The sequence below is a fragment of the Pseudorasbora parva genome, chromosome 3 (assembly GCF_024679245.1).
Source record: "Pseudorasbora parva isolate DD20220531a chromosome 3, ASM2467924v1, whole genome shotgun sequence".
In the NCBI taxonomy this organism is placed as follows: domain Eukaryota; kingdom Metazoa; phylum Chordata; class Actinopteri; order Cypriniformes; family Gobionidae; genus Pseudorasbora; species Pseudorasbora parva.
Window position 1 is genome coordinate 43976027 of NC_090174.1, and position 12142 is coordinate 43988168.

The window sequence follows — 12142 nt, forward strand, 5'->3', positions numbered from 1 at the left end:
TGGAAATGACAAATTCAGAGATGATAGATAGTACTTTGGCTATCGCTCTGAAAGTCTTTGTGAATTTTTTTTCTATTGACTCAGCAGAAAACCATGCAACCGGTCTATGCAATTCCTGTTGAAAGGAAACAGGACATCCTCTTTACATGATGCTCTTACATATATACAATTCACTCAATTAGCATTCCACAAAGCAACAGACTCTACAGTACATGTGACCTGTCTAAGAATGAATTTTGTCTACTGTTAAGGCTTTCCTATTTACATATGCAGCCTATGTTGTTTTATCAAGCAATTCTCTAAAGGTATTATCAGGCAACAGAGATAACAATAAGCCTAATTTACATGTCTAATTAGAAAGGAGTCATGTTTACAAAGAAATGATTGACAGTACGTATGGTGTAATGCTATTTTAGGACATTTAGCACCTAAATAAGCTGGATTGTGGGTGGTTAGTGAATAATAAGAAACTGCAAGATCATGTGCAAAAATGACACAATTGTTTAGTAAATTTGCCCCTCGGAAAAAGAAAACTGTTAACTCATATTAATGGAATTTTATCCTACTTCTCATCTTACCTCTTTTCCAAATAACTTTATTTAAAAAAAAATTGCACTGCATTGCATCGCATCACCTTTAAAACACGAGACTGATGAGAAATGGGGTGATAAGGATGCAGGGATGTCAGAGGTGAGTATGTAGGACAAAAGAGGAGAGGAGAAGAAAGTAAACGACGGGAAAGGAATGGAAAATAGAAACAGACAGGCAGATGAAACTTGTTCTGCAATCACATAATCACGAACACCAGCCTTGATATATAGTTTTTCTTTCCATATTTTTTTCCCCCTGCTTAATCAAAACTAACAGCCAATAAGGAACCAGCTGGAGGGATATTGTGTAGATGCACACATACACACACACACACACACACACACACACACACACACACACACACATATCCATCCAGAAAGAGAGCTTTATGAATCAGCGCAGTCACCAGCCAGATTTTAATTTATTACACACCAGAGTCGCTAATATGCTCCGGCATTTAGCAGTGTTTATTTGAGTTTTCCCAGCTCTCCCTGTTAGAGCCCAGCACATGGCCATTATAAACCCTCTCCTGTTAATTACAGCCCACACACACAGTCACACACAAATACACACCACTCTCCTGCCCCTCTTATTAACCATTTCCTAGAACAGCCATGTATCGAAACTAAATACCTCATTCTACCTCAATATGCACTCTTTCACTTCCTCTCCTTCCCTTTATGACGCTAAGCATCCCGTAACTTCCTTGGAATTCTTTTATCATATCCTGTAGGTGCTTGAGAAAGTGTGCAAAAACACTTTATATATTCTCTTATTTCCTGTTGAATGGGACAACAGTGCCTTATAATTGACTATTCAGGGGAGAGATGGCTTGAAATGTGTGTTTTGAGTTTTCTCATACATCTCTTTTTTTTGCTTTCTCCTCAGGTCCACAGGGACCACCGGGCCTCCCAGGAGAGAGAGGCCTCCCTGGGCCACCGGGGCCCCCTGGCCCTCCAGCCCCTGTACCCGAAGATGCTGGTATGAGTTCTAATCATTTAAGGTGCTTAAATGACAATGGACAGTCATCTGAAAGAATACCCAGAAAACAGTGTGATACGGACCTTGATGGAAAGTAAAGTGGTCTTGTATCACCCTTACAAGCTTAATTTGCAATAATGACTGACTGATTGTGATTGTGGTCGCTATTGTTAGAAAATTTGGGTTTAGTACGATTAAAACGTAAATAAAAATGGATCAAAATTATATAATTTTCTTTTATGCCAAAAAAATCATTATGATATTAAGTATAGATCATGTTCCATGTAGATATTTTGTAAATGTCACACTGTAAATATATATAAAATGTATTGGACATTTGGACAATTTAATAGGCGATTTTCTTTCTTTAATAGGCGATTTCGTTTTTGCACCCTTAGATTTCAGATTTTCAAATAGTTGTATCTCAGCCAAATACTGCTATAACAACCATATATCCATGGAAGGTTTATTTATTCAGCTTTCATGTGATGTATAAATCTCAATTTCCAAAAATTGACCCTTATGACTGGTTTTGTGGTCCAGAGTCACAAATTACAAAAGATTTATATTTAAACTTTTTCTGTCTTATCCATTCAAATAAATGTTTTTTGAGCTTTTTATTTATCAAATAATCCTTAAAAAAGTGTATTATGTTTTTTCAAAAAAATATTAAGCAGCATAGCTGTTTATTATTGGCAATAATAAGAAATGTTTCTTGAGAACCAAATCATATATTAGAATGTTTTCTAAAGAATCATGTGACACTGAAGAATAGAGTAACGATCAGTGTTGGGGAAAGTTACTTTGAAAAGTAATGCATTAGAGTAATGCGTTACTTAGTTACTTTTTAAGAAAAGTAATGCGTTACATTACTTTTACATTACTTTTTTCAACTTAAATAAAAAAAAGTTATATTTTTGAGCAAATATAAAGACCCTTTCACACCAAAAGTAGGTAATAAGGTAATCAGGTAAAACTCACTTACCCAATAAAAACAACAAAAGTATTTTTTGCATATGGTTTAACTGAATCATTAAAGCTCAGCCGCAAGTACATCGGTCAATAAAGTGACATTGAATGCATAAAAATATTTGATTTATTTAACATATTTATTTATTAGGGGTTTGCTTAGTGTTCTAATTTTGCATTTGACAGATTTTATTAATTTTAAGGAATACTGAATTGAGATGAGGAAATGCATGCTCAAATTTAGCCTAGAACTACAATCACCATCATGTTTACACACAACAACTCCACCCTTACGATTTATCTCAGCATTGGGACAAGAGAGCTGTCAGTCAATAAATAGGAAAACAAATTAACTTGCGTTACTTATTTGAAAAAGTAACTCAGATATTTTGTTGTAATGCCTTACTTTACAAGTTACTTGAAGAAGTAATCTGATTACGAAACTCAAGTGACTTGTAATAACCCCAACACTGGTAACGATGATGAAAATTCAGCTCAGACATTTGTTATATTTTAAAATTATAACTAATAATAATAATATTAAGATTTTTCCTGTATTTTTTATCAGATAAATGAAGCCTTTGTGAGCATAAAAGTCTTCTTTCAAAAACAAACTTTTGAATGTTAGTGTATGGCGGCTTATAAAAAAAATATATTCTTTTATTATGTTAGACGAAACAGACCATAGTGTGAAACAAGAGGCATAAAGCTAGAACAGCTATGAAATCATTTCCCTGGAAAGGCAGTCAGTTATACAGTTTTGTGGTTATTATACAAAAATATTTGACCGCAGTATGCCACAACTGACCAATCAGAATAAAGTATCCTAGAAAGCTATTACAGTTGCTCGCATTTGGAACCCTCGACCTTTCTCTCTCTCTGTCTGTCTTCGGGAACTATGTATGCTGCGCTCTCCCATGTGGCTCTTCAGATTTTTCACACCTTTAGAATCGAGTTGTGAGGGAAATCGCTGTAGTGCAGAACCAGATGTATGTATGTGGACACACACACACACACACACACACACACACACACATGCTGTAGCCAGTTGCTCTCAATGTGGAGCAGCTTCAGTTGTGAGCACAGGCCAGCTCTGCAAATCTAAACCTCATTAATAGCCAGTCATAGGACAGTCAAGTCAAATTCATCACGTTTTTTACACCGATACCTCCTGATTGTGCTGCAACAGAGTGAATGGGAAGCTTCAAATCAGTTCAGAAGAAGGATGAATAGAAAGAGGAATGTGTTGAGGAATTAGGCTAACTTATGGGCATCTCTTGTCTCGACTGCCCCTCTTTTCCTTCCCCACCTTTGATTAAAATGGCAGGTTTCAGGAGGTAATGCAGGCTAGACTCAACAGTCACATGCTGGGAAAAAGACCTGTCTGTCTGCTGCTGATGTCACTCAACCACTTCCAGATGTGCACGGCCAAAACAGCAGGGTAGAGCAGGAGAAGTGTGTGTATATGTGTGCTGTCTTTATACTTACACTCAGTTAAACTCTAAGCACGAGGGAGTGTTTTAGAATAGAAGCAATAATATTTTAGTGTGTGTGTCGTCACTCTCGAAGAGGACTGGCCCACGTAGCGGACTGACTCTTTGCTTGAGCTCAGTTTTATATCTGCTCTCTGTTGAAGGAGAGACAAACCTGCCCAGACCTCATAAAGTTTGAGAATTTTAAATTCGGGGGCCTTAGAACTTTATAACTCGGTTAAGGCTTTTATTCCCATGATTCCACCTTCAAAGTAATCAGGACAATTAAAGGGTCTGCAAGGGACTTCTATAGAAAAACACTGTCTTTATTGGAGTTTCCTGTCTGGGTCTGAGCTCAGGGACGCCCTGCAGCCACCGAGATTACAGCAGAAAACTCACCTGCTGGGACAGACAGACAGACAGACAGACAGACAGACAGAGAGAGAGAGAGAGAGAGAGAGAGAGAGAGAGAGAGAGAGAGAGAGAGAGAGAGAGAGAGAGAGAGAGAGAGAGAGAGAGAGAGAGAGAGAGAGAGAGAGAGAGAGAGATGGAATGTGCCTTTGCCATTTCAAAACAAAACATTTATGAGTAGACTTTGATGTGTAAAATATTCCCAAAGCAGCAATGTACACAACAAGACATTAATGAGCATGTACAAACACACAATATCATTTTTAGTATGTTTTTATTGTTTGATTTTATAAATGTATAAAATGTCTGCTCTGAAGGGTTTCAGGCAGAGGGGTTACTAAGGACCACACAAGAAAAGGAGACAAAGAAAACCATTAGGCTGTGATACAAAAGAAAACCACTGGCTTGTCATTTTATCTGTAATTTTTCATGGCAGAAAAGAAAAAGGCCAACACATCAAAATGTCAAAACCGGTTTTACAATTTATGGCGCGCCAATATTTTACAACCTGCTACAAATGACATCACTGTTTATTCTTGTTTAAACATCGCCATCTACAGGCAAGTAGCCATAATGATGCTCTTCATCAGATCGCTGTCACTTTGACTGACATATATTTTATATATTATTACAGGCCTGAAAAAAGACAGCCTCCTACATAACAACTTCCCCGACCTCCAAGTGACCCCTCCACATGGACCAACAGGTCCACCTGGACCCACCGGTCAGTGAATATTAATTATTCATTACTTGTTTAGAGTAATTTTAACTATGGACATTTATTCCATTGAATGATTAGTGTGTTTAAACTAAGTAATTACCAAAACTATTTGTTGAAACTATTTTACTATTTTATTTATTTGAAATTTAAAAAATATTAATTAAATTCAATATTTGTTATTTATGATGATAAATAATTATAATTAAATAAAACTTCAAAATAAAATATCTTAAAATGTTTATGAGTAACCAATGTCTATAAAGAGATCAAGCATGTTTCCTTCACATAATAAAATATTTAAAAGAAAATAGCGACTTTTTATCTCATAATTGTGAGTTTATATCTTGTAATTCTGACTCTTTTTTTCTTCTGTTCAGAATTACGATATAAATGCACAATTGAGTGATATAAAGTCAGAATTGTGAGATAAAAATTCAGAATTGTGGGATATAAAGTCAGAACTGTTAGATATACACTCACCTAAATTATTATTAGGAACACCTGTTCAATTTCTCAATGCAATTATCTAATCAACCAATCACATGGCAGTTGCTTCAATGCATTTAGGGGTGTGGTCCTGGTCAGGACAATCTCCTGAACTCCAAACTGATTATCAGAACAGGAAAGAAAGGTGATTTAAGTCATTTTGAGCGTGGCATGGTTGTTGGTGCCAGACGGCCATGTCTGAGTATTTCACAATCTGCTCAGTTACTGGGAATTTCATGCACAACCATTTCTAGGGTTTACAAAGAATGGTGTGAAAATGGAAAAACATCCAGTATGCGGCAGTCCTGTGGGCGAAAATCCCTTGTTGATGCTAGAGGTCAGAGGAGAATGGGCCGACTGATTTAAGCTGATAGAAAAGCAACTTTGACTGAAATAACCACTTGTTACAACCGAGGTATGCAGCAAAGCATTTGTAAAGCCACAACACACACAACCTTGAGGCGGATGGGCTACAACAGCAGAAGACCCCACCGGGTACCACTCATCTCCGCTACAAATGGGAAAAAGAGCCTACAATTTGCACAAGCTCACCAAAATTGGACAGTTGAAGACTGGAAAAATGTTGCCTGGTCTGATGAGTCTCGATTTCTGTTGAGACATTCAGATGGAAGAGTCCGAATTGGGCGTAAACAGAATGAGAACATGGACCCAGCCTTGTTACCACTGTGCAGGTAGTGGTGTAATGTGTGGAGAATGTTTTCTTGGGCATCGTTTAAATTCCATGGCCTATCTGAGCATTGTTTCTGACCATGTCCATCCCTTTATGGCCACCATGTACCCATCCTCTGATGGCTACTTCCAGCAGGATAATGCACCATATCACAAAACTCGAATCATTTCAAATTGGTTTCTTGAACATGACAATGAGTTCACTGTACTAAAATGGCCCCCACAGTCACCAGATCTCAACCCAATAAAGCATCTTTGGGATGTGGTGGAAGGGGAGCTTCGTGCCCAGGATGTGCATCCCACAAATCTCCATAAACTGAAAGATGCTATCCTATCAATATGGGCCAACATTTCTAAAGAATGCTTTCAGCACATTGCTGAATCAATGCCACGTAGAATTAAGGCAGTTCTGAAGGCAATAGAGGGTCAAACACAGTATTAGTAAGGTGTTCCTAATAATCCTTTAAGTGAGTGTAAAGTTTGAATCGTGAGATATAAAGTCAGAATTGAGTGTTATAAAGTCAGAATTGTGAGATATTAAGTTAGAATTTATTGTTATAAAGTCAAAATTTAGTGTTATAAAGTCTGAATTGTGAGATATTAAGTCAGAATTGAGTGTTATAAAGTCAGAATTTGGAGATATGAAGTCAGAATTGAGTGATATAAAGTTTTTTTTAGATATGTTATTTCTGTCTTTTGTAGGTCCTCCAGGACCAGAAGGACCCTCTGGACCACCAGGCCCAATGGGACAAACTGTAGGTTTAGTGCTGATAACTAAATAACTCAAATGTGAGTATGTGTACTAATGTGTCATCTTTTTGTCATGTAATCAGGGAAAGCCGGGAGCTCCTGGTTTGCAAGGCCCGGTGGGTCCAAAGGGCGATCGAGGCGAAAGAGTGAGTGCACACACTCAAACCTGCCCAGAGCAACATTTCCTTTATATACTGTGTATTTCTCACCCTTTATGTAACTCCACAGGGACCTCTTGGATATCCAGGAGAGAGAGGGTTCAAAGGAGAGCCGGTAAGATGCCCACCTCCTACCTCATCGAAAAAAGACAAAAAAAGCAAAAGGAGTATAGTCCATTCGACTTCATCTTCTGAAGCTGTACTGTAACCTTTTGTGAGAAACAGACTGAAATTTAGATCACTATTCACGCTTTTTCTTCCTAGGGAGAGCCAGGACCTAAAGGAGAGCCAGGGGAGAAAGGTCTTCCGGTAAGGCAAGCCCATCAGGAGAACTGATTGACACACACTCACTCGCGCTTATGCTCAACCTTTACAGGAGGGAGAGAAATGATCCATCCCTGAGCTCATAAATGCAGGGAAAATGTCATTCATGCACTTTAAGAGCTGTTTAAAAACATTGATTTTAATGCAGCAATAATCTCTTTCCTTATGCCTGCTTGTCGTTGTTCTAGAGCGATTTAAACGTAAGAGATTTTGACATTTGCCGTGATGTTTTTGTCATTCCTGGTTTTAGGGTTTTCATTGCTCATCCTGCCGTTCATCTGTGTTTTAACATCAGCAATCACTTTAAATCCATCAGTGGAATTTTCATCATAAAAAAATTAGGGCAAAATGACTTTCTCATCCTTAATGTATGGAAAATAATCAGAAATATAAGCACATTTATGAATGAATGAAACTCCACTGAAAGGATTTGCTCCACAAATGCTGTTCATTGCTTACTTACAGTACTCACTGTTACCACATTATATGTCTTGGTTTTGTGTGCACCGATATTGTTTCCATATGTTTTTGAATAAGAGGTTGCCCTTTATGACTGATTTGAGGCAAGTTTTTGGCTTCTTGCTGTCTAAAGGGGGTTTAGGGGTGATCTGATCTAGTCTCAGATTAGTATACAAGGGCATAATCTCTTCAGAATGTGCAATTATGTTGTAAATGTTGTTGATTTTGATTGGTTGGTGGTTGGGGCTGTCTTGAGTGTTTCCCCTGTCCTCTAAAGCTGATTCCTTTCCGTTACTGTCTCCATGGCTGCCTTTCACAGCCACCAGTCTCTTAGCTACCAGCTCTAGCATATACCCAACACACAGAAAGGTTAAATCTTTGCTTTGTCGTGCTGTCGTGACAAAGAGGAAACACTATATTATTGATATAACCTTTGTGTGTTCACCACTGCAAATTGCTAAAGGAGGAAGGGGGAATAAGAAAAACAGTAGAAGGATGTGTGTTGTGTATATGCTCCATTTTAGCATTTGCAGGGATTTGGTGTGTGGATGGACGTGTAGATCGATACAGCTATTGTTCAGTGTCCCACAGTACATTGCTGCATGTTCCCATCTCATTGCGCTGCTTGTAATCTTCCTTTTTGCCTACTTAACTTACATCTAACCATTCGATTTTGAGTTTAGTAGCACTGAACGATTTCCTACTCAAACAAACGTTCTGTTAAATTGCATTACACTATCACACTCAATCCATTATGAAAGGCTTGCTATATTGAATAGCCTTTTAGTTCACATGGTGATGTATGGTTTCCCGCACGGTCTGCCGACCCCAGAAGATGTGGGATATTTGTGTGTTATTAATCATAAAACAGATAATTCGATTAAATCCTGTAGATGCTTTATGTAGACTCCTTAGAGATGTATACATAATGTACAAAGACCATACAACTATTTGAAGATTAATCTCTTCACATTTATCATTTTGAGGCCTAGCACTCATATAATACCGTGGGGAAAGATTCTGGACCATAGCCATACTTACATCTCTTAATGAATATGGTATTTTTTCAAGAACTGATATTATATATTGTTTTATTTGGCCAGATGAACCACCATATTGCTCTCACAGGCACTAACTTTTACATAAGCCTTACATACATAACTCTTTCCTGACTTCATCAATAACACTGTTTTTCTTACGTGTGCTTAAGCTTGGGACTGTTGTGTAGAATGTACAGTTTCTTTACACTGTTCACAAAATGCCTACCAAAGCCACAAAAGTATTTCAATTTCTTGATGTTAACGTGTAGTGATTGTAGGACTGGGTAAAAAAAAAAATTGATTTTTCCAATTCATATTTTACTAATGCACATGAGATAGAAGGTTCTCTCTTTCAATGTTTCCTACACCACTTTTCAATGACGTAGTTATATTTTGGCCGAGTTGTTAAAGGGATAGTTCACCCAAAAATGAAAATGTGATATTTATCTGCTTACCCATCCAAGATGTAGGTGTGTTTGTTTCTTCAGGAGAACACAAATGAAGATTTTTAACTCCAACCGTTGCTCGTATAATGCATGTCAATGGGGTGTTTTCTATGAGAGTAAAAACACAGACATACGAATCCATAATAAACCCAGTGCCTCGTGGCACACATTGATGTCTTAAGACATGAAACAATCGGCGTTTACGAGAAACCGAACAGTATTTATGTAATTTTTTTACCTTGTATCAGACAAATCTCATCTAGTATTCCCAACGCCATTAGTTCCGTCAAATAAGGTAAAAATCCTGGAGCAATCATAGATATATTTACATAGAAACATTCGACCAATCTGCAAAGATGAATCTATCTATATGAATCTATGATCGCAAGTTAAACCCATTCATTGTAGTGAATCAAAAACATGCAGCGTGACTAGCATAGCCTGATTTCTAAAATGAATGACTATTCCCAGCAAGCAATAGCAGTCTCAGGGCCTGATATAGTCTAGAACCATGTTGTTTTTATCCAAAATAACTTGAGATATATGATATTCGATCATGTAAGCAGTCATCAGTGATTACAAGATGTTTGCTTTCATTACTTTGGTTAGACGTTTATAAAACATTTTCACTGACAGCCCAAATTTTGCGATGCTTTAGCCTAGATCTTAGAGCTGTGTTTGGATGGCTATTAGATGTCTTTTAAATGCAAAATTGCTGGGTTATGAGACTGGTCTTTTTAATGAATTCCAAATATCTCTCATTGTAGCCTGATTCATGAACAAATTAACCTTATAAACAGGTTCTTTTTAATCTATGGTTCTTCTTTTTAATCTTTAAATATGCACCATGAACCTGTATAATTTACAGTATCTGAAAAGTGAGGATTTCCTGAATAGGTAAAGGAAATGTAAATTATAACTGAAATATTAAACTGAGAGCTTGTGATTAACATTTGAACTAAATCTGAAAATCAGTATTAATACCCAACCTCAATCCCATGAATTCATTAGGTATTTTAGATGTATTATAGGGGCCTTATTTACTGGCTCTTAAAGGACACCGGTATTTGATAGACATGATTTCAGTGTGAGCAAATAAAAGTGGCTTTGGTGTAAGAGCATCGTTTACCTTGAGATGAGCAGACTAAAGACTAAAGAAGTGTGTGCATAGTCTCCCGAGTACAAAAATGGTCAAGGTGACTCCAATATTTCTTTAGTTTAAAAAAAGCTGCTCATCTCTTGGTTTTCTTTCAGTAACATAGTCTGAGTGTACTTAGAATGTTAAATGCATGTTCAAATCTAAAATGATTGAACATTTGGTCTTGATTTGCTTTGAGGAGCCTTTGGCCTGGCCTGAAAAAAAAAAAACCTCTGCATGCACTTTTGTCAAGACTTATGGCATGGCCACAGAAGAAAGAATGAAATAAGACAGGCAGAGCTAAATCTGATGTATAGTTAACTGGAGTTTCGTAGTGAATGAAGCTGAGAACTTAACCTGCTAACTACGGTAATGGATTGAGATTAATGTAATTGATTAACAGAATGACTTTGCATCTTGGCGAACGCTTTTGTTTGGCTTGTGCCCAATACCTTGACGGCTGTATCTATCTCCACAGGGGGATGGGATACACCAAATCCGCGAGGCCCTGAAGATCTTAGCCGAGAGGGTTTTAATACTCGAGACTATGATCGGTATCCATGGTGAGTAGGAGGCCAGAAGTAGGTTTAGGTCCGTTTTAAAGGACTTAGGACCAGGGGTCAGAGATTTCAGTCCGTCTTTTACCCCACAACACCTTTTGGAAAGTGAACGAGGAGCAAAGTGTGGTGGAGGACAGGGGGCCAAGTACTCCACCTGCCATCCATGAGCCCACCCCCCGCCACCATGCTTTCAAAACTTTTGATCTTTGATAGGACTTTAATTTGAAGAAGTTCCAAGACTTGCAGGCTGACTTAGAGCTGCTGGCTCGCAGGGTGCAGCTGCTGGAGGCGATCATCTGGCCAGGTAATGCCCGTCTCCCCTCGTCTAGCAAGTCAATCTACTGCCATCTCCTGGCCTGTTAGAAGATCAGCTCACAGGAAGGATTGTATGAATTATAAAAAGACTCCATCCAGGGCCAGACTCCAGCAGTATTTCCCAGTTAAATAGACCTCTCATTAAGTCGATTTTCTTTATAATGCCACACAACCACTAGGTTTTTAGAAGATGCTTTTCCATCCTGTGACTAGTGACTACAGTACATTTACTATGGAGACAGACCCGTGCAACAGCCCGGATTCAGTGCCACACTCAAGCATTCAATGTGATATTGGGAACTGCAGTAAAACACCAGTTCGTGAACCACCCCTTCTGAAGTTTGGGCCAACATCCTTTGAATTACTAGTAAAGACTTTAACCACTTTAGCCACTTCTTCCTGTGATTGGAGACCCATCATTACCCACCAAAACGCAGTAATACCACAGGACTCTAGACTAAAAAACACTAGGTTGAAATTGGTTCCTAAAAGAAGTATTTAGGAGCCAAACAACTTCTTATTTTTGTTAAATTGTTGTTCACTTTCACTCACTGCTCTGGCTATGATTAAAGGATGGTTATTATATAGATGGTTATTACTCCTGCTAATTACAAATATTTTAATCTATATA

General features: G+C 37.9%; 1 protein-coding gene across 4 annotated transcripts in view; it reads left to right on the forward strand.

Annotated features, from left to right (window-relative positions):
• emid1 (EMI domain containing 1) overlaps nucleotides 1–12142 on the forward strand; it is an 84677-nt gene that overhangs the window by 70100 nt on the left and 2435 nt on the right. The window contains exons 9-16 of one of the 4 annotated variants that reach the window (XR_010904402.1): nucleotides 1480–1572; nucleotides 5059–5148; nucleotides 7024–7076; nucleotides 7155–7217; nucleotides 7300–7344; nucleotides 7494–7538; nucleotides 7742–7753; nucleotides 11115–11500. Coding sequence is in view for 3 of the 4 variants with exons in the window: in XM_067439041.1 (XP_067295142.1) it covers nucleotides 1480–1572; nucleotides 5059–5148; nucleotides 7024–7076; nucleotides 7155–7217; nucleotides 7300–7344; nucleotides 7494–7538; nucleotides 7742–7753; nucleotides 11115–11199 (486 nt within the window). In the remaining variant the exon portion in view is untranslated. The remainder of the gene's footprint in view (nucleotides 1–1479; nucleotides 1573–5058; nucleotides 5149–7023; nucleotides 7077–7154; nucleotides 7218–7299; nucleotides 7345–7493; nucleotides 7539–7741; nucleotides 7754–11114; nucleotides 11501–12142) is intronic. The other 3 variants (XM_067439041.1, XM_067439042.1, XM_067439043.1) reach the window with 3 other exon arrangements.